Raw genomic sequence first — 22,421 nt, 5'->3', positions numbered from 1 at the left:
GGCAGGTTTCACACCTGGAGTGTCAGTGGAGGAAGAGTGGATGGGGGAAGATCAGGAGGAGGAGGAGGAAGGGAAGAAGGGGGAGGAAAAGAACGGGGGAGGACAGATGAAGGAAGAGGAGAGAGGGATGAATGAAGAGAAGGAGGATGGGTGGGAAGAAGGGACAAAGAAAGATGGAAGGGAAGGAGATGGAGGGAGGATGGAAGATGGGGAGCGAGGGATGGGTGAATGGTGAAGAGAAGAAAGAAGGGAAGAGGGAGAGAAGGATGGCTGGAGAACTGCAGAAGGGGGAGGAGGGATGGGGCCTGGGACTGAGGACAGGCAGGGACGGAGGAGGGTGGCAGGCAGCAGGCCGGATTCAGCGCCCTCCCTTGCTAGCGGGCAGTGGGACCCAGTCATTGCAGAAGAAGGTGTCGGAGCAGCAGGTGACATTGATCTGGTACCCAGGGACCATCAACTCCTTCACCAGCTCACAGCAGCTGGGATTCATGATGCAGCCCTGGATGAGGATCTGCACCTCGCCTCCTGCAGGGGGAGACAGAGAGGTAGGGCTCAGAGCCATACCACTCAAATCCGCCACCCCAAAGCCCAGAGCACGGACAGGGATCGGAAACCAGGCTACCCGACCCAATGCCACTTAGCCACTCCGTCACCGACTGAAAGCTCCCCTGGCTCATGGGATGTTGATACAGCCAGGACTCCTGGGTTCTTTTCCCAGGTCTAGAAGGGAAGTGGTGATCAAATGGTTAGAGCAGATGGGGACTGGGCATCAGGACTCCTGGGTTCTATCCCCAGTGCTGGGAGGAGGGTGGGGTTTGGTGGGTTGGAGCTTGGCTGGGGGTGGGGAAGTGGGTGAGGGGCATGGGAGCCCATGTTGCAGTTCTAAGCCTGGCCACAAGGGGTCAGGCCAGAGCCAAGCAGCACCTTGCCCAGAAAGGAGTAAGGATCAGTACTGGTGGGGGCATTTGGGACAGAGAGAACCCAATGCAGCCCCCCCTCCCAACTCACTATAGCTGATGTTGACTGTCATGCATGGATACCCGGCCTTAGACGTGCACTCAGAGACTCCAGGGAGGCAACTGATGTAGGGCTCATCCACGGCGCATTGTCTGCAATGCAGTTTGCTAGCTGCAAGGGGCGAGCAAGGGGAAAATGCAGTGAGAGATGGGCACAAACACCCCCCAGCCACCATCCCCACAGGCAGCCCACCCTACCCACTAGACCCCATTCCCTTTCCCTAGCCAGAGATAGAACCCAGAAGTACTGACTCCCAGACACCCACACTCCCGCTCGAACAAGTAGGCCTCACTCTCCTCCCCCAGTCAGGGATAGAACCCAGGAGTCCTGATTCCCAGTCCCTCGCATACTAATCATTATGCATTGTGGAGTGACACCACTTTTCCCTTCCTGAGTTTGCCTGTGAGTTTGTCTGGGTTACACCACTTGTATCCGTGACCAAGCAGAGATCTGGTGGGTTGCTGCCCCGAGACATGCTGGGGGAATGGCCTGTGTGTGACTGAGAGGACCCGGGGCTGTGATTCATGCTCTTTCAGTGGCACCGTTGGGGTCATTCACAGCGGGTTGACTCAAGCCCCTGGTAAAAGCTGCCTGCATTGAGGACCCTGTCGTGGGAGGCAGAGACCGGCGATCCCCATCCACATCTCTGAGTCCTCCAAGGAGAGCTCCACCTCCACCAGGGAAACCAATTGACACGGCCGTTTCCAGGGCAGCTGCATGTGTGCATCTGAGTCGGCTCATTAGAGGGATACGGATACCACACCAAGGGGCTGATTTCAGCATCTCAAACACTCATTTGTCCAGCGGAAGGGGGCTGGGAGGCAGGACTCCTCAGTTCTCTCCCCAGTCCTGGAAGGGAGTGGGATCTAGTGGTTAGGGCAGGTGGTGTTGGGAGCCAGGACTCCTGAGTTCTCTCCCCAGCTCTGGGAGGGAAGTGGGGCCTACTGGTTAGAGCACAGGGGGCTGGGCATCAGGACTATTGGATTCTATTCTAGGCACTCAGGGGAGACAGACGTCCGCTGCCTCAGGAGCCACTCAGGCCTGTGTCACCCCAGAGTGGAGTTCCCCCAAACTCCCCGATGGCACTTACCCCCCCAGTGTGAGGCAGAACAGGGCGGAGGCTGTGAGGAGCAGAGCCTGGGCTCCTCTGGGTCGGGGGAGCACAGAGTTCTCTGCTGGGACCGACGCAGACTCTGGGGTGTGGGGCTGTTTTTATCCTGCTGTGCCGGCGACCAGCTGTGCAGGGAGCACCACACTGGGGTCAGGACAGACTGTGAGGGGAGAGCACCTCCTGCTGAGCCCCCACCCTGCTCCCTGTAGCACAGCACCCTCTAGTGCCACACTGGGGTCAGCACTGATTGAACTGCCTCCCCCATATTCACAAACAACCTCCGGCACAGATCAAGCCGAACCCATTAACTGTGAGATCAAAATGCTTGTCCTTATTAGCGTGGGTTCATCAGGATCCATCCCACCTCTGCACAGGGTAGTTATAGCTCACATTTGAGGTTATGTATCGGAAACACGTTTCACAGTCGATGCAATTAGTTTACAAATGGGGATAAGAGACTTACACAAAATCAGACATAAGCCTGGGACTAGAACCCAGGAGTCCTGGCTCCCAGCCTCCCCTGCTCTAACCTACTAGACCCCACTTCCCTCCCAGAGCAGGAGATAGATCCCAGGAGTCCTAGTCCCACTCCCGCTCTACCCACTAGACCCCACTCCCATTCAAGAGCCTGGGATAGAACCTAGGTGTCCTGACTAGAGCTGATTAGAATTTTTCATCTAAACCTCTTTCCATCAGAAAGTGCTGCTGCTTTGAAAGAGACACTTTCCACAGAATCCTCCTGGTTTTGTTAATGCTTCAGTCAGGAAGGTAGCTCAGGTACCGGATGAAGTTTCTGGTCAACACCAGAGAGAGAGAGAGAGACCTGCACACCTGATTGAGAGCAAAGATTTGAAACTGGGTCATCCACATCGCAGATATGTGCCTACTGAACTTCCCCAAGAACCAAGGCCCATCCCAAACCTCTGCCCGTTCCTTTCCAAGGGCAAGGTCTAGTTCTTCAGCCAGGCCTTCTCTAACAAACACACAGCAGCAGGTAGATATGAAGTCGCTACTGAAACAAGACACTCCACAGCACCCTTCCTCCTCTGGATAGAGGACAAGAGACCAAACTCCATGTGACGGATGCATAGACGCCTGGCTTAATGCACTGGGAGATGCTCAGATACTACAGTGATGAGGATGGTATCAAAACTTATACAGACTTGAACCACTTGGTTCTCTTGGCTTGGGGTTGGCTCTTCCTGTCTGGTTCTAAGCATGAATTCCAGGGTGAATCTGAATCACCTTCCCCTGAAAGCTTTGTGGAAATGGACCTTTCACTCCAATTTCAACTAGTTTCATTTTGATGCAGAAGGAAAACAAGTGTCAAAACCTCCACTTGTTTGGGGAAACAGATTTTTTAAAGGATTCGGCCAGTGGATGGTGGCAGCGAAAAAGGCCGGATTCAGCTGTCTAGGGGAAACCTGTCTGAGGACTTAAGTAACCCCGGTTCATAGCCTCATCCAAAAAGCAGGGAAACTATATGTACCATCCTGGGTGCCCTCGCAAGGCACCAATCCTTCCCCCCTTGCAAGGGCTGAATCCAGAGGTTTAAAACAAAAATAATTTTATTAATGGGGGAGACATGACAGAATGAATTTGGGAAAAAACAGCGGCTAATAAGTTACCATTTACTAAGAGTTCTCCCCAGGTGTCTTAACAATTATTCCAACTTCTGTGCTGCTCCTGGGGCTGTGATGTCAGGATTGATTGCTGGGTACAGAGACCCTCCTCTAAATCTGACTGGGAGGCTAGCAGCTGCTATTCTCCCTGCTGCTTCAGCCCAAGCCATCTCAGCTCTATGCTGTCTGTTGCCTCCAAGCTTTCTCATCTCAACTTTTTGCAGAGCTCCATGGGACACAGAACCCCTTTTGGAAGCATCTGCACTGCAATTAAACATCCTGTCAGCCAATCCAGGCTAAGGGGTGGTTTAATTGCCTTGTAGATGTTCTGGCTCAAGGATACCACAAGAGGGTAAAGTCCCAGGCTCCAGCACAAGCTCAATCATCTATATGGCAATTAAACAGCTCCTTAAATTGACTCAGCTAACATAGACCAGCCACAAGTTTTTACTTGCAGTGTGGACATACCCTTAACAGCCTATTCCATCAGAAAGGGACTCACCCCAGAGAACAGCCCCTTTTGTACCTTTCTCCAGGCTCTTACCTAACTATGCCTGATAGTGCAATCGGTCAGGATGACCCCTTCAGCCTCCGCACCACCAGTGTCCCTCTCTTCTCTCTCAATCTCCCACCAGGGACAATGGCATCTTATTGCCCGCACACTCAAAGTGTAACTGTATTTTAACCCAAATGACCCAAACTGTTGCATAATTGACATGCAAATGAGGCTTGCTCCATACCAGCCATTTTCCTTTGCTCACCAATAGGTGGCAATAGAGAGTTGCCTCCGCTATGGAGCCCAGGCCCATCTGGGGTTCTCAAGTAGTTCTGGGCTACTCTTCTGTTCACAAACAGGTGTCAAGAGCAAGCTGTCTTCTCTCCAGGGCTTCAGGCTGTTCGCCGACCAGCATTAATACTGATTCCCACTACCCCTTAGCTCTAACCACTAGACTAGTGTTCCCTCTAATTTTTTCCATCCAGGTGCTGAATGAATTTTGTTATGTGCACCATATCAAGGTAAGGTGTGGATGTGCACTACCAGTAGAAACCAAAAACTGAGATATAGTATATATTTTTAAAAAGTTACCATAGGGATAATTTTTCCAGCCAGGACAGATTAGGCATTTTAGAACTCACTAATCAAATAATTAAATTTAAGCATAAGGGAGAAATATGAATTATGAAAAGCATAGACCAGTCAAAAAACTAAAATAACACACTTTGAAAGAAGTATCAAGAAGTAACAACAACAACAACAACAACACAAGGATGTGGACAAATTGGAGAGAGTGCAGCGGAGGGCAACGAAAATGATCATGGGGCTGGGGCACATGACTTATGAGGATAGGCTGAGGGAACTGGGCTTGTTTAGTCTGCAGAAGAGAAGAGTGAGGGGGGATTTGATAGCAGCCCTGACGGGAGTTCCAAAGAGGATGGAGCTCGGCTGTTCTCAGTGGTGGCAGATGACAGAATAAGGAGTAATGGTCTCAAGTTGCATTGGGGGAGGTCTAGGTTGGATATTAGGAAACACTATTTCACTAGGAGGGTGGTGAAGCACTGGAATGGGCTACCTAGGGAGGTGGTGGAATCTCCATCCTTAGAGGTTTTTAAGGTCCAGCTTGACAAAGCCCTGGCTGGGATGATTTAGTTGGTATTGGTCCTGCTTTGAGCAGGGGGTTGGACTAGATGACCTCCCGAGGGCTCTTCCAACCCTAATCTTCTATGATTCTATGTGTTGGGAGGTGAGTGTGAAAGATAGAGTGTGTGTGTGTGTGTGTGTGAGACACACACACAATGTGTGTGTGTGTGTGACAGAGACTTGTGTTGCCCCTTTAAGTACACTGCCCTTTAAAGTAGATCAGCAAGTTCAGACACAGCAACAGCTGCCAGCAAGCTCCCTCCATCCTGAGCCCTGTTGTATCTCCCCCTTCCACCCCGCTCTGTGGATACGGGGTACAGGGCTGGAGGGAGGAGGACACCCTGACATCAGCACCCTCTCCCCTCCCCCTGCTCTGCACAGCAAGCAGGAGGCTCCTGGGAGCAGCTCCAAGGCAGAGGGCAGGAGCAGCACATGGCAGTGGGACACTTGAACTGCACAGCACTTGATAGCCTGCTGCGCAGCCACCCAGCCGCGCAGCTTACAGGGAATTTAGCACTAGACCCCACTGCCCTCCCAGAGCCTGGGATAGAACCCAGGAGTCCTGACTCCCAGTCCCCCCCTCGAACCCACTTAGACCCCACTCCCCTCCTTGCTGATCCTCAGTGCACAGTGAGGAAGATCCATACACACAAGGGAGTCTAAGAAAATTGGTGGTTTATTGATGACAAGTTGCAGGCCATTATACAATACAAGCCACAGAGACGGGTTATTGCCCGGCCAGCTGGGATCAATGGCAGCGCAGACAATTGCCCCCATCTTCCAGGGGAGCAGAGGTGGCTTTTTTGTAGCCCTCATAATGGGGATGGGAGTAGGCAATGCGCACCACCACAGAACACCCCCTGCTGATGAGTCACATCCCTACCCCTGAAGGGATCCCCCTCTGGGGGGCAGGGGGGAGCTGGGACCTTTCATCCTTTGGCCTCCTTGCTGAGGTGGCTGGCACTGGGGTGTGTCAGGGCAGGTGGGGATCAAGGCTTCTCTGCTGAGACCTACCAGCTCATTACACACATGGGTGCACCAAGTGGGACACACTTCCACCCTGTGCTGAGATATGGTCAGATTGAAATTGGCCCTCCCTAGAGGGGAAAGGTCCCATGTTCCATTCCCCCCACTCTGAGCCAGCCACCCACCCAAACTAAATGGGAAAGGCTCTGCATCCCATTCTGAGCCTGCCAGTCCCTGTCCTGAGCCGCTAGTTAAAAACACAGCTAGTTAATGCATTACAAGTGGTGTTCCTCTCACCCCTCCTTCACACACAGCTACTCAAACAGGGAGCCTTTCGAGGTGCCACACTGCCCCTCTCTGCCTGGGACAGTGAAGCATCTCCCCAATGAGGTTCTGACCCCTCTTGGGCATGAATGAACCCTTGATATTTCCCCATCCACCATGAGAGTCAGGATCTGAACCCTCCATCCCAGCTCCTACAAAATCTCCACTCCTAAAGAGCTGCCCAGTCGCACCCCAGGGGTGGTTGCATCTCAGTGCTGGGTGAGCACATCCTTTGCTGATTTGCGGGACAGCTGTTACCCAGAGGTGGCTGCATTTCAGGAAGTCTCACCTGAACCTGAGCCAGACTGTTTAGATCAGAAGCTCTTTGAGGCAAGGAGTGTCTCTGACTACACATGGGCACGCAGCACACAGCACAACATGGTCCTGATCTCATCTGGGAACTAGTTACTACTGAAATACAAATAATCATCAGCTCCTGTGTAACCCAGGCAAGAGTATTCCACCGCGTAGTGATCAGGCTTGGCTGTATGCTCTCAAAATACTAACCTAGTCTTGCTAAAGGCTCCCAGCGATAGACACCCTCCCTTGGGAAGCGGCTCCAAGGGTTAATTGCCCGCTCTGTGGAAAATCCACACCTTGTCTCCACTCGGAATCTGTCTCACTTCAAAGCCCGGCTGTCGGCTCCCATGTGGCTGCCATTGATTGGACTGAAAAGCCCTTGTGTGGCAGAAACCTTTGCCTGGGTCGGCATTTATGTTGAAGGGGACAGATCTGGAGTGGCCTGTGATAATTTAACTAGCTCAACATGTGGTATCCAGGGCGTAGTGTTTACTGTCTGCATATAAGCTCCCACCACTGGGAGTTTCGCCTGTAGGCCGGTTGCTGTTCTAAAATTAGTTTCTCTCTTGCTGCGCTTTGTTCCTACTGTTAACAACACACAATCCTTTGGTTTTGGGTCAAGGCATCCAACGGACTGAACCGCAGGGGCCAACTTCTGTAGGGCCTGCTAGAGAAGCACAGCTGATACTTGGGGTGCTGTAGCCCGAGAATCAGGCTAAGAGTGGGAGACTCGGGGAATCCCATCTCAGGAAAGGGAAGGGCTCAAGGCCCGGTGGGGATGTGCTCAGCTCAGAAAAGGAGTGAGAGGTGCAGTTAGCCCTGGAACGGCGATGGAGATTTCCGACCTGTAAACACGGGCAACATCAACACACCCAGTTACCTTGTATTCCCACAGCACCTCTCCACTCCCCCCCCCATGGCTCCCAACTGCACTGTGAGAGGGTGGGTGAGATAATCTAATTAAAGATATTGTCTCATTCCCCTTGTCTCTCTATTTCATCTACCTCAGTACCACATGAGCAAGAAGTAATGGGCCATATTCTGTCTTCAGTGGGGCTACACAGTTGTAAATGAAGTCATGAGACAGCTATAACTTCTTGGTAGTGATATTTACTCACCATCTCTGTTGGTTCAAGCTTTCTGGTACAGAGTATGTGGTCACTTTTGGGGTTGAAATACCCATGATTTGGAGGGAACTAACGGATCATGGACTTGTTTGATAGCATCAGGGCACTACACAACTGCTTAAACATAGTAAAATATGTAGATGGCATCAGAGACATTGTGGAAGCTTCAAGCAGCAAAGGAGAAAAGTGTTTAGCTGCAGGAAGGAATTAGATTTTCATCTTTTTAATCAATAACCTGGCAGAGGACATAAACTCATCACCGATAAAGTTGGCAGATGAGATAAAAATTGGGGAGTGGTAAATAATGGAGAGGACAGCTCACTGATTCAAAGTGATCTAGATCACTTGGTAAACTGGGCGCAAACAAAAGTGCATTTAAATACGGCTGAATGTAAATGTTTGCATCTAGGCACAAAGAATTTAGGCCACACATACATGATGGGGGATGCTGTCCTGGGAAGCAGTGACTCTTAAAAGATTTTGGGGGTCATGATGAATAATCAGCTGAACACGAACTCATGTTGTAGCCAAAAAAGCTAAAGCTGGGATGCATGAAAAGGGGAATCTCAAGTAGGAGTACTGTGGTTATTTTACCTCTAAATCTGGCACCTGTGTGACTACTGTGGGAATATTGTGTCCCATTCTAGTGCCCACAATTCAAAAAGGGTGTTGATAAATTAGAGAGGATATTGACAGAAGAGCCACAGTGATTAAAGGATTAGAAAACATGCCTTAGAGTGGTAGAATCAAGGAACTAAATCTATTTAGTTTAACAAACAGACAGTAAAAGGGTATGTGATGGGGTTTACCTACCCCGCATTGGTTCAGCAGGGGTTAATCATACTTTGTGGGCCGAGGAGGCCATGCCACCCCATCTCTGCTGGGCATGCTTCAGCTGGAACCAGGATATGAAAGAGCCGCTCAGCTCAGGCTGAGATGACTGCCGAAGGGAGCAGAGGTGCATTGCAGGCTCCCGCAGAGAGACAGCCAGAGCTCCAGGATTCAGAGGCCAGCCGGACTGTGGCTGCAACCAACCCCCAGCCACCCAATGGTGTCCAGACATGGCTCAGATAGGAATCAGGCCACTACTATGCAGGTTTACACCCATGTGTCTTTTAACCCGGTGGACCTAGCCAGCCTTTAAGGCACAGGCAGGGGAATTCTCTACGAACCCAAGCAAGTTTATCTCGGTCTTTGAAGGGTGCCTGGCTAGCTGTAAGCCTGACTGTGATGATTGTAATGTCCTTATGCGGACGCTGCTGTCTGAGGTGGAGCATAATCAGGTTGTGTCTAAAGAAAAGGAAAAGAGGCAAGTGAAAATGATGGTTGCAGCAGTACAGGCCGGTGGCAGGGGAAAATTCCAGGAAGGTGGAAGGGGCCGGGGAATAAGAGGACGTGGGCGCCCTGGCTCACAGGAAAGGCGTCTGGGTTGTAACCAGTGTGCCAGATGCCGAAAGGAGGGACATTGAAAAAATGAGTGCCCCGAAAGTGAAGGTACCCCTATGATGGCAGCAGAGGATCAAGAATAGGGGTGTCAGGGGAGACGGACTATCCTCCCCTGGAACCCCGAGTAAACATGAGGGTGGGAGACTTGGACATAAACTTTTTAATAGACTCTGGAGCTGCACGACCCGCTGTAAACCAACCCCTGCAGCTGCCTGTGTCAGAGTCCTTCACTGTGGTGGGTGCCACAGGGAAAGGAACCAAGTGCCCAGTGTATGCCCCAGCAGAATGTGCTTTGGGAAACAGAACTCTATCTCACAAACTGGTTTACCTCCCCGATTGTCCAACACTTCTACTAGGACGGGACCTGCTTTGTCGCTTAGGAGCCACCCTGCATTTCACCCAAGATGAAATTTGCGAACAGGGGCTGCTAACAGGGAGTTTCGCAAGGGAGTTTGGAAGGGGAGCAGGAAGGGGGCGAGGGTCCCTTGCCGGTTCCATCTGTTTTCTCTTTATTCCCCTTAATACCTATAAACCAACTACATTAAAAACTTCTTGCTTAAACAACCCTTTCAGCTGACAGGCGGCTGCAGACAGGAGTTTGACAGAAGGAGGCTTACGATGGTTAGGAAGACCCGCAACACCTGTGCCAGCACTGCTTCTGTCTCCTCCACCTGTGCCTGTAGCCAGACAGAGTACCGGAGCATGGATGCTTCTACCCAGATCCTGGTGTGGTTTTGCAGAGACTGTAACTTGCAATTTCCACTTACTGATATCCAGGCTGGGGGGACCATCCAATGTGAGAGGTGCCTGCTGGTGGAATCTCTCAGGCAGCAGGTGGGAGAGCTACAGGAGGAGGTGGCTAGGTTGAGGAGCATCCGAATCCACGAGCAATTCCTCGACAGTGTCAATGTGGAGACAGCTGAGGTAGCTGTCCCAGTACGCAGGACTGCTGATACACCACTGGTGGAGGAGGAGATGGCTCAGGGTGGACACTGGCAGCTGGTTACTTCTGGCAGCAGGCAGTGCTCCACCCCTGCTCCGAACCCTCCTGCCGTGGTAATAGGTAACCGTTATGCCCTTCTTGATACAGGAAAGAAGGAATCACTCCCTACAGTGAAGGAGGAGAAGCCTCATACCCCTAAGGCTGGGAGGTCTGCTGCCACCACTGAGAATAGGAAACGCAGGGTAGTGGTGGTCGGAGACTCTCTGCTGAGGGGGACGGAGGCGCCCATCTGTCACCCTGACATTTCATCTCGGGAGGTATGCTGCCTGCCGGGAGCCCGTATCCGAGACGTTACGGAGGCATTGTCGAGGATTATCCAGCCCTCTGACTACTACCCCATGCTACTCATCCATGTGGGCACAAATGATACTGCGCGGTGTGACACTGAGCGGATCAAGAGTGGCTCTGGGAGTACGGGTGAAGGAGTTTGGAGCGCAGGTGGTATTCTCTTCAATTCTTCCTGTCAAAGGTAGGGGCCCGGGCAGAGACAGATGCATCATGGAGGTGAATGCCTGGCTGCGAAGATGGTGTCGCCAGGAGGGCTTTGGCTTCCTAGACCACGGGATGCTATTCGAGGAAGGACTGCTAGGCAGAGATGGCGTTCACCTTTCGAGGAGAGGAAATACCCTATTCGGACACAGACTGGCTAACCTAGTGAGGAGGGCTTTAAACTAGGTTCGACGGGGACAGGTGAGCAAAGCCCACAGGTAAGTGGGGAACATGGAGACCGGGGAGATGGGTCGGAAACGAGAGGGAGTGTGGGCTATATTGGCAGAGAGAAAGGAGGGTCAGGACAAAACTGGGAGGAAAGATCAAACCAGTATCTTAGATGCCTATATACAAATGCGAGAAGTACGGGGAATAAGCAGGAAGAACTGGAAGTGCTAATAAATAAATACAACTATGACATTGTTGGCATCACTGAAACTTGGTGGGATAATACACATGATTGGAATGTTGGTGTGGATGGGTACAGCTTGCTCAGGAAGGATAGACAGGGGAAAAAGGGAGGAGGTGTTGCCTTATATATTAAAAATGTACACACTTGGACTGAGGTAGAGATGGACAGAGGAGATGGAAGTGTTGAGAGTCTCTGGGTTAGGCTAAAAGGGGTAAAAAACAAGGGAGATGTCATGCTAGGAGTCTACTACAGGCCACCTAACCAGATGGAAGAGGTGGATGAGGCTTTTTTCAAGCAACTAACAAAATCATCCAAAGCCCAAGATTTGGTGGTGATGGGGGACTTCAACTATCCGGATATATGTTGGGAAAATAACACAGCGGGGCACAGACTATCCAACAAATTCTTGGACTGCATTGGAGACAACTTTTTATTTCAGAAGGTTGAAAAAGCTACCAGGGGGGAAGCTGTTCTAGACTTGATTTTAACAAATAGGGAAGAACTCGTTAAGAATTTGAAAGTAGAAGGCAGCCTGGGTGAAAGTGATCATGAAATCATAGAGTTTGCAATTCTAAGGAAGGGTAGAAGGGAGAACAGCAAAATAGAGACAATGGATTTCAGGAAGGCAGATTTTGGTAAGCTCAGAGAGCTGATAGGTAAGGTCCCATGGGAATCAAGACTGAGGGGAAAAACAACTGAGGAGAGTTGGCAGTTTTTCAAAGGGACACTATTAAGGGCCCAAAAGCAAGCTATTCCGCTGGTTAGGAAAGATAGAAAATGTGGCAAAAGACCACCTTGGCTTAACCACGAGATCTTGCACGATCTAAAAAATAAAAAGGAGTTGTATAAAAAATGGAAACTAGGACAGATTACAAAGGATGAATATAGGCAAACAACACAGGAATGCAGGGGCAAGATTAGAAAGGCAAAAGGCACAAAATGAGCTCAAACTAGCTACGGGAATAAAAGGAAACAAGAAGACTTTTTATCAATACATTAGAAGCAAGAGGAAGACCAAAGACAGGGTAGGCCCACTGCTTAGTGAAGAGGGAGAAACAGTAACAGGAAACTTGGAAATGGCAGAGATGCTTAATGACTTCTTTGTTTCGGTCTTCACCGAGAAGTCTGAAGGAATGCCTAACATAGTGAATACTAATGGGAAGGGGGTAGGTTTAGCGGATAAAATAAAAAAAGAACAAGTTAAAAATCACTTAGAAAAGTTAGATGCCTGCAAGTCACCAGGGCCTGATGAAATGCATCCTAGAATACTCAAGGAGCTAATAGAGGAGGTATCTGAGCCTCTAGCTATTATCTTTGGAAAGTCATGGGAGACGGGAGAGATTCCAGAAGACTGGAAAAGGGCAAACATAGTGCCCATCTATAAAAAGGGAAATAAAAACAACCCAGGAAACTACAGACCAGTTAGTTTAACTTCTGTGCCAGGGAAGATAATGGAGCAAGTAATTAAGGAAATCATCTGCAAACACTTGGAAGGTGGTAAGGTGATAGGGAACAGCCAGCATGGATTTGTGAAGAACAAATCATGTCAAACCAATCTGATAGCTTTCTTTGATAGGATAACGAGCCTTGTGGATAAGGGTGAAGCTGTGGATGTGGTATACCTAGACTTTAGTAAGGCATTTGATACAGTCTCGCATGATATTCTTATCGATAAACTAGGCAAATACAATTTAGATGGGGCTACTATAAGGTGGGTGCATAACTGGCTGGATAACCATACTCAGAGAGTTGTTATTAATGATTCCCAATCATGCTGGAAAGGCGTAACGAGTGGGGTACCGCAGGGGTCTGTTTTGGGACCGGCTCTGTTCAATATCTTCATCAACGACTTAGATATTGGCATAGAAAGTACGCTTATTAAGTTTGCGGATGATACCAAACTGGGAGGGATTGCAACTGCTTTGGAGGACAGGGTCATAATTCAAAATGATCTGGACAAATTGGAGAAATGGTCTGAGTTAAACAGGATGAAGTTTAACAAAGACAAATGCAAAATGCTCCACTTAGGAAGGAAAAATCAGTTTCACACATACAGAATGGGAAGAGACTGTCTAGGAAGGAGTACGGCAGAAAGGGATCTAGGGGTTATAGTGGACCACAAGCTAAATATGAGTCAACAGTGTGATGCTGTTGCAAAAAAATCAAACATGATCCTGGGATGTATTAACAGGTGTGTTGTGAGCAAGACACGAGAAGTCATTCTTCCGCTCTACTCTGCTTTGGTTAGGCCTCAGCTGGAGTATTGTGTCAAGTTCTGGGCGCCGCATTTTAAAAAAGATGTGGAGAAATTGGAAAGGGTCCAGAGAAGAGCAACAAGAATGATTAAAGGTCTTGAGAACATGACCTATGAAGGAAGGCTGAAAGAATTGGGTTTGTTTAGTTTGGAAAAGAGAAGACTGAGAGGGGACATGATAGCAGTTTTCAGGTATCTAAAAGGGTGTCATAAGGAGGAGGGAGAAAACTTGTTCACCTTAGCCTCTAAGGATAGAACCAGAAGCAATGGGTTTAAACTGCAGCAAGGGAGGTCTAGGTTGGACATTAGGAAAAAGTTCCTAACTGTCAGGGTGGTTAAACACTGGAATAAATTGCCTAGGGAGGTTGTGGAATCTCCATCTCTGGAGATATTTAAGAGTAGGTTAGATAAATATCTATCAGGGATGGTCTAGACAGTATTTGGTCCTGCCATGCGGGCAGGGGACTGGACTCGATGACCTCTCGAGGTCCCTTCCAGTCCTAGAATCTATGAATCTATGAATCTATGAAATAACCCTCACCTTACCCCCAGAGAATGCCTGGATAATGACCCTTGCAATTGATCCCTCAGCCATGCAAGCCACAGAGTGGAGCCAGTGGGAGGACAAAAGGAGGGTTAAAAAGCAGCTTTGCTGGACAGTGTTGGCCCAGGGATTTAAAAATTCCCCCACCCTTTTCGGCCAGGCCCTGGCCAGAGACTTGGAGGAGTGGGACAATGAGGACAAGGTCCTCCTCCTGCAATATGTGGATGACTTGTTAATTGCCGTTGTGGGTCTCACCCCTTGCCTTAAAGCCACTGTGAGCCTCCTGAATTTTGTTGGACTCCTCAAAAGTGGGTGTGCTCGTCCTGGTTTGTTGCTCCAAAGCTCTGTATAAAAGTTATTTTACTGGAAGGGTGTATAATGGCAATGTGTATGTGTTCATTGTTGGAAAAAGGTGTATGAGTGAAAAGTGGAAGTTTCCTTTGTAAGTTAAAAGAAGCCAAGAAGGAGAGAAGGAAAAAAAACAGAGCGAGTTAACTGAGGAAAAAAATATAGCTAGCAAGCTCAGTCCAAAAATAAGATGCTGGCCCCATCCAAGGGCATTGTTCACAGCTAAGACTTGGCTGACAACCAAGAAAAGGGGGCCTGAATGTGCCCAAGCAACTATGAGATCTGCAAAACACTGCTAGGCATTAATGAAATGTGTAAGGTTTCTTTTCTCACAGATAAAAGAACTGCTAACCAAAGACCCTAGCAGCCCTGCCATTCATTGAAATAAGGAGACTGACTCTACTTAAGGTCCATCAACGAAAAACTGCTTTGGCTCCACACTGGAAAGGCCCTTTCCAAGTCCTGTTAACCACCAACACCGCTGTGAAGTACCAAGGACTGCCCACCTGGACCCAGGCTTCTTACTGTAAAAAGACCCCTCCACCTCGGAAGGACTCTCCGACTGATGATAAGCCTATTTAAAGACAGGGTGATGTGCTAGTAACCTCTCCCCTGTATGATGCTGAACCACACTGTTTCAGAAAAAGAGAAGAAGGAACACTTGCTTCATTGAAACCACAAAGTCCAGGAATTCCTGACTACAAAAGATATTAAGAACTGACCCTGGTGAAGAAACAAAGAATTATACGCTGGCAGGCAGGCTCTTAGACCCCTGGCCTCCCAGGTACAGGCTGAATGTCTAGTCTGCCAAAAGAACAACCCTTAACCAGAAGTGTCAGTGCCACCAGCCACTCTGGAACCTACCCCAGGCCCAGGGCTGGTTTGGCAAATAGACTTTACTGAGTTCCCCCGGATCCAAGGATTCAAATACCTTTTTGTCTTGGTGGATCGATTCAGCAGATGGCCTGAAGCCTTTCCACGCCATAACAACACTGCCAAGACGGTGGCTCTGAAATTTGTCAAGGAGATCATTCCCCGCTTCGGACTCCCCCAGTGGATGGAATCTGACAACAGAACACACTTCACATCCCAAGTCATTCAAAAGATATCGGATGTCCTACAGATCCCCTGGAAGCTCCACACTCCATGGCGACCGCAGGCCAGTGGAGTAGTGGAATGCACAAATCAGACACTTAAGCGGCACCTCTCAAAGGTCTGCCAAGAGGCTTCCCTTAAGTGGCCTGATGCCTTACCCCTTGTTTTGCTCTGCATTCGCGCTCTCCCAAAGGGCAGGTTAGGGCTCAGTTCCTTCAAGATTATGTTTGGAAGGGCATGGCCTATGAACGGTACACCGGTTCTGGCAGGGGAGTGGGAAATGGGGTGTGGCTTTTTATCTCAGTATATGTGCTCTCCGTCTGCTGTTCTCTGTTCTCTCCACAGGTATACCAGAGATTTGCAGCCTCTCCCGCTGGATGCCCCTGTCCACTCCTTGCAGCCAGGCGATTCCGTTCTCGTTCGGACCTGGAAGGACTAGCCTCTCCAAGAGAAGTGGAAGGGACCCCACACCATCCTGCTGGTCTCCCACACAGCAGCAAAGGTCAAGGGACACAAGAACTGGATTCATCACTCCCGTCTGAAGGCAGTGCCCACTCCTGAACGGTGGACCGTCCAGCCTACGGAAAAGGACTACCAGCGACGACCTGAGACTTAAACTGTTATTCAAAAGACAATAGTGTCTGCTGGGAATGCCCTGTGGTCTCTTTGGACAGTCGCAGCGCACTCCCCACGAAAACTCTAAGCGTTGGTTGTGTTTACTCTCACAGGGCCGGCCTAACCTGGTGGCCTGGTCCTTTTTGTTTTTAATCTGCCTACTATTGGTAATTGATATTTTGTGGGTATTTGGGGAATTGTAATTGTTAGGCCTTAGGGTCACCTGCCCAGCATGAGTTCAGGTCCAGGGTCTGCCACAGTGGTACTCTTTGCCATAGGGACACTCCTCTCGTTACCTCCCATTTCCCCCCAGGCACATGTGGGATGGAAAGGGATCCCTACTAACTTGGAAACAAACACATATGAGTCCTTGAAGGTTTGCTTTGCCCAAGAGTTTAACCTCTCTAACTGCTAAGTATGCTCCCAAATCCCGCACCACGCAGCAGGGTTACCCTGGAGGGTGGTCCCCCAAAATTGGTCAGATATCTGTTGGGGATGGTTCAGTAGGGGAAGAAATACCTCGGGTACCCCCTTGTCGCAAAACTGTACCATTGAATCCCAGTATGCATTAAGGGACAACCCCTGGCCACCCCAGGCAGCGTAAATCTTTGTATGCCACCTCAGAGCCCATTAAGGAAGGAGACAGGTTGGGTATGATCCTCCTCCCATCCTATGGGGTGGAACGGCTAACCCAATTTTATCGCAGGCTCTCTGTGTTTCTCACCAAGTTCGCCAATGAAACCTTGGCCATAGAGAAGAGCCTTAACTCAAAGCTATACCAGCTCCGGTTGCTGTCCCTGCAAAACAGACAGGCCTTAGATTATGTTTTAGCTTCCCAGGGCGGGGTGTGTGCCCTTATTGGGAATGAATGTTGTACTTATGTCCCAGAAAACTCACAGGACATTAACAAGCACGTCCTGTCAGCCGAACAGGCTTTCAAGCAGTGGAAGGCCCAGGAAAGGAAACCCACGGTTTTCGATTCCCTTTGAAGTTGGTTGCCCAACCTAGGAGGACTGGGGGGTGGCCTTGTGTGTCTCCTCCTCAGCACCAGCCAGCAAAATGGGAGAAAAACAAGGTCTGGCACTGCCTGAGCACAGTCCCCATTCCCTGAGCCCCACCTCTGAGCAGGGCTGCACCCTGCAGGAAGCTCTGCCCCCATGTTTGGTACCTGGGGCTGGAGAAACCATGACTGGTGGCAGCAACTTCACTCACACTCAGTACCTGGCCAGGCAACGCAGGCCTGGCCCAGCCACCCCCATTCCTGGGCAGTGGGCAGGGGAGTGGCCATGCAACAGTGTGGACTCTGGTCAGGGCCAGGCCAGGACCATCCCAGCATGAGGGGTGTGGGAGTCACCGGATGCCGGTGATGTCCTGGGGGCTGGGATGTCACTCAGCAGCATGCACCCGCTGGTGCAGCAGGAGGTTGGAGCTGCGGGTGTAGCCACGACTGCACTGCCCGCAGCGGAAGGGGCGCTCCCCAGCATGGGAGCGCTGGTGGCGAAGCAGGGCTGAGCGGTGGCGGAAGCGGCGCCCACAGTGGGAGCACTCGTGAGGTTTCTCGCCCGTGTGCCGCCGGCGGTGCTCCACCAGACTGGCAAGCTGGGCAAAGTGGCACCCACACTGGGTACAGGGGTAGGGGCACTCTCCACTGTGTGCGCGCTGGTGCGCAGCCAGGGCTGAGCGGTGCCCAAAGCTTGGCCACACCAGCTGCAGCAGAATGGCTGCTCCCTGCTATGTGTGCGCCCGTGCTCCTGTAGGTGTACCAACTGGGCAAAGCACCACCCATACTCAGCACAGGTGTGGGGTCGGGCGCCTGTATGGCCCCGCTGGTGCCGCAGGAGGTTGGCACGGTCAGCAAAGGCACGGCCGCAGTCAGGGCAGGTGTGGGGGCGCTGGCCAGCATGGGCACTGCGCTAGTGCTGGCACAGGTAGGAGCTCTGTGTATAGCTGCGCCCGCACTCCCCACAGCGGTAGGGGCGCTCACCCGTGTGCACCAGCTGGTGCCGCAGCAATGTGGCACTCAGGGCAAAGGCTTTGCCACAGACCAGGCAGGGGAAGGGACATTCACCTGTGTGCGCTAGCCGGTGCCGGAGCAGGTGGGCTCGCTGGCGGAAGCAGCGGGGGCAGTCAGGGCAGGCATGGGGGCGTTCGACACTGTGTGTCTGCAAGTGCCGTGCCAGCGTGGAGAGCAGCCCAAAGCTCTTGCTGCAGTGAGTGCAGGCGTGGGGGCGCTGGCTGGCGTGGGCGCCCTGCTGGTGCTGTGCCAGGTGGGCACTCTGCCGGAAGCTCTGCCCGCACTCCCCACAGCGGTAGGGATGCTCACCGGTGTGCACTCGCTGATGCACCAGCAGCGCTGAGCTGCCAGCAAAGGCCTTGCCGCACGGCAGGCAGGGGAAGGGATGCTCACCTGTGTGCGCCCGCTGGTGCGTGGCCAGCGCCGCATGGTCGCAAAAGCCTTTGCTGCAGGTGGTGCAGATGTAAGGCCTCTCGCTCGCATGGAGGAGCTGGTGCCTTGTCTGTGTGGCACTCTGCCGGAAGCTCTTCCCACACTCACTGCATTTAAAGGGCCACCTAATGGTGGCGCCTCTGTGCCGCGCCAGCTCTGCATCAGCGCTACCTCCTGGTACAGCCTCCTCCACCCTGGCACTGCCTCCTCGCACAACTTCCTCTGCCCCCACAGCAGGGTCTTTGTGCCACGCTCCCACCAGCTCCACATCGGTGCTGGTGCCACCTCTTCCCGGTGCAGCATCCTCTGCCCCAGCCATGCTCGCCAGCCTCTCACCTGCAGGAACAAACGGGCAATCAGGCATGAGCCGTCCCCACAGGAGGCCGGCTAGGACAGGGCCCCAACTAAGGCAGCCAGAGCCCGAGGCACCACTCAAGTGGACCCGCCCCTCCCTGGAGCCGGTTTCCGAGCTGGGATTGAAGGAGGCGGTCACACCTCTTGCAGCTTTTTCAGGCTGCTGCAGACTCAGGCAGGTGTCAGCACCACCCAGCTCAGGTTCACAAGCCTTTCTTTGCCTCTGTGTGGGCTGGAAATATTATTTGCTTTTTCAGTGAGAACCAAGACATATCTCTCATATGGTTCTGTGGACCCTGGCGCAGGTGGTGGGATGGGTGCAGTGGTGCACACAGATCAGGGAGAGGGTGGTGACAACCTCTGAGAGGAGCTGGGCCAGGAGGACTTGCAGGGGTGGACGTGGGTGCTCCCCGCTGCCCAGGACCAGCGCCAGCTTTTTTGCTGCCCCAGGCGGCAAAAAAAGATGGAAGAGGACAGGAGAGGGGCGGTTCCGCGAGAAGCTGCCGCTGAAATGCCGCCGAAGACTGGGGTGGCCGAAGATCATCCCACCGCCAAAATGCCGCCGAATTCCACGGCGGCCAAAGCGTCGCCGCCAAAATGCCGCCAAGGGACCCGAAATGCCGCCCCCACAAATCCTGGCACCCTAGGCGACCGCCTAGGTCGTCTAGTGGTTGTGCCAGCCCTGCCGCTGCCCCCACCCCTCTCAGCTGGACTTATTTATCCCTCACCTGTTTGGGGGCCCGGCCCGCTCTCATCGTCCTCGCCTTTGCTGAGATCTGGGACGTGCAGCTCTTCCCCTCGCTCCATCCAGTATTGGGATTGGAGCCCTGCTGAGTGAGAACAGAGCAGGTGGGATCTAGATAAATACCCGCTGAGCTCGGCTTTCATCTGCTACTCGGGGCTGGCATGGACGGGACAGCCAGGAAATGCCCCTGGAAACACAAGAGGGTCAATTCAGACACAACAATCAGAGTGGAGGGGAGACGACTCCACGGGCTCCCCCAGCCACAGTGCAAGTGTGGCCCCACAGCCGCTCACTAACACAGGGGTATAAAAGCCCACTGCCGGCTTCAGACTTGAACCAAACTGGCTCTGTGCAACGCCAGGACTGAGCCTCTTAACGGGACTGGGGGGAAACAGCTGGCCTGGCTAATGCCACCCTATGTGGTGAACACCAACTCCGTGCAAAGGAGCAAGCCCGGGAAGCGCCAGTTACCTCAGCCCACATCCCATGAGCCAACGGCCCCACTGGAGACCCCACTGCATGGAGCAGAGAGCCAGCGATCCCCTCGGTCACAAGGGGCTGGCAGAGACTCCTGCGCTTTCCAGAGCAGATGCGTACTCAGACCCTGCAGGGGAAACAGACCACAGCCTTCCTGAAAAAGCCCCAAAGCAGCTCACAGCTCACAGCCTGGCCAACAGACCTCTACAGGGAACAGCTCTGTGGTCTTCTGAGCCACAGAGCCCTGAGTGTGCTCCTGATGGAAACATTTGACAGCATCACCCCACTGGACTTGACCTAGGGAGGAAGCACCTCACACTAATGAGGAAACCCCCCACACTCCACAGCACGCCCAGGGACCCCTGCCACTGGGACAGCGCCCCAACTCCTTGACACAAGGAGCATCTTCGTTCTGTGCTTGTGCAGGGCCCGGCGCCATAAGGCCTGATCTCCAAGTGGCTGTGAGTGCTCCCACTGGCCAAAGACCAATCGCCAGCTGGTGCCGCTATTGCAAAGCAGCCCCTCTCCCGACTCCCCCAGTCATAGAATTGGAAGGGACCTCGGGAGGTCATCTAGTCCAGTCCCCTGCACTCATGGCAGGACTAAATATTATCTACCATCCCTGATAGGTATTTGTCTAACCTGCTCTTAAAAACCTCCAATGATGGAGATTCCACAACCTCCCTAGGCAATTTATTCCAGTGCTTCACCACCCTGACAGGAAGATTTTCCTAATGTCCAACCTAAACTGCCCTTGCTGCAATTTAAGCCCATGGCGTCTTTATCCTCAGAGGTTAAAGAGAACAATTTACCTCCCTCCTCCTGGTAACAGGCTTTTATGTACTTGAAAAACGGTAGCATGTCCCCCCTCAGTCTTTTCTTCTCCAGACTAAACAAACCCAGTTTTTTCAATTTTCCCTCATAAGTCATGTTTTTTAGACCTTTAATCATTTTTGTTGCTCCTCTCTGGATTTTCTCCAATTTGTCCACATCTTTCCTGAAAGGTGGTGCTCAGGACTGGACACAATACTCCAGTTGAGGGCATATCAGTGTGGAGTAGAGCAGAAGAATTACTTCTTGAGTCTTGCTTACAACACTCCTGCTAATACATCCGGAATGATCTTTGCTTTTTTTGCAACAGTGTTACATTGTTGACTCATATTTAGCTTGTGATCCACTCTGACCCCCAGATCCCTTTCTGCAGTACTCCTTCCTAGGCAGTCATTTCCTAGTTTGTATGTGTGCAAGTGATTGTTCCTTCCTAAGTGGAGTACTTTGCATTTGTCCGTATTGAATTTCATCCTATTTACTTTAGACCATTTCTCCAGTTTGTCCAGATCATTTTTAATTTTAATCCTATCCTCCAAAGCACTTGCAACCCCTCCCAGCTTGGTATCGTTCACAAACTTTATAAGTGTACTCTCTATGCCATTATCTAAATCATTGATGAACATATTGAACAGAAGCAGACAGAACACTAACCCAGAACTGATTCCCCGCCCCCACAAACACACACACCCCTGCACAGACACCGGTCACTCCCCGCCTGCCCAGGCCTGCCCCTGCACAGACACCAGTCATTCCCTGCCTGCCTACCCCCCCCACACACAGACACCGGTCACACCCCTGCATTGGCACCTCCCCCCCCCATGCACACACAGAGCCCTGCACAGAGAGCAGCCNAAACACACACACCCCTGCACAGACACCGGTCACTCCCCGCCTGCCCAGGCCTGCCCCTGCACAGACACCAGTCATTCCCTGCCTGCCTACCCCCCCCACACACAGACACCGGTCACACCCCTGCATTGGCACCTCCCCCCCCCCATGCACACACAGAGCCCTGCACAGAGAGCAGCCAACCCCCCACACACCCCTGCACAGGTCACCCCTCCCCGCCCCACTCACACAGAGAGCCCTGCACAGAGAGCAGCCAACCCCCCACCCCCACCCCCGCACACACACACACTCCTGCACAGGTCACCCCTCCCTGCCCCATGCACACACACAGAGCCCTTCACAGAAAGCCGCCAACCCCCACCCACACACACACACACCATTGCACAGGCACAGGTCAACCCCCCCCC

General features: G+C 51.9%; 2 protein-coding genes across 2 annotated transcripts in view; one reads left to right on the top strand and one right to left on the bottom strand.

Moving 5' to 3' along the window:
• The window catches only part of LOC117887172 (zinc finger protein 501-like), a 1,015,593-nt gene that overhangs the window by 900,573 nt on the left and 92,599 nt on the right, over positions 1-22,421 (top strand). The gene's annotated exons all lie outside the window — the stretch shown is intronic.
• LOC117887592 (zinc finger protein 501-like) lies at positions 18,226-20,269 on the bottom strand. The gene is made up of 2 exons (XM_034790236.1): positions 19,841-20,269; positions 18,226-19,094 (listed from the first exon to the last, which is right to left on the bottom strand). Exons 1-2 carry the CDS (start codon positions 19,998-20,000, stop codon positions 18,226-18,228), a joined length of 1,029 nt encoding a protein of 342 aa, XP_034646127.1. The 5' UTR covers positions 20,001-20,269.

Source organism: Trachemys scripta, chromosome 14, assembly GCF_013100865.1.
Source record: "Trachemys scripta elegans isolate TJP31775 chromosome 14, CAS_Tse_1.0, whole genome shotgun sequence".
NCBI classification, from domain to species: domain Eukaryota; kingdom Metazoa; phylum Chordata; order Testudines; family Emydidae; genus Trachemys; species Trachemys scripta.
Note: the sequence above shows the minus strand (reverse complement) of the source record. Positions and strands in the feature narration are given on the sequence as shown.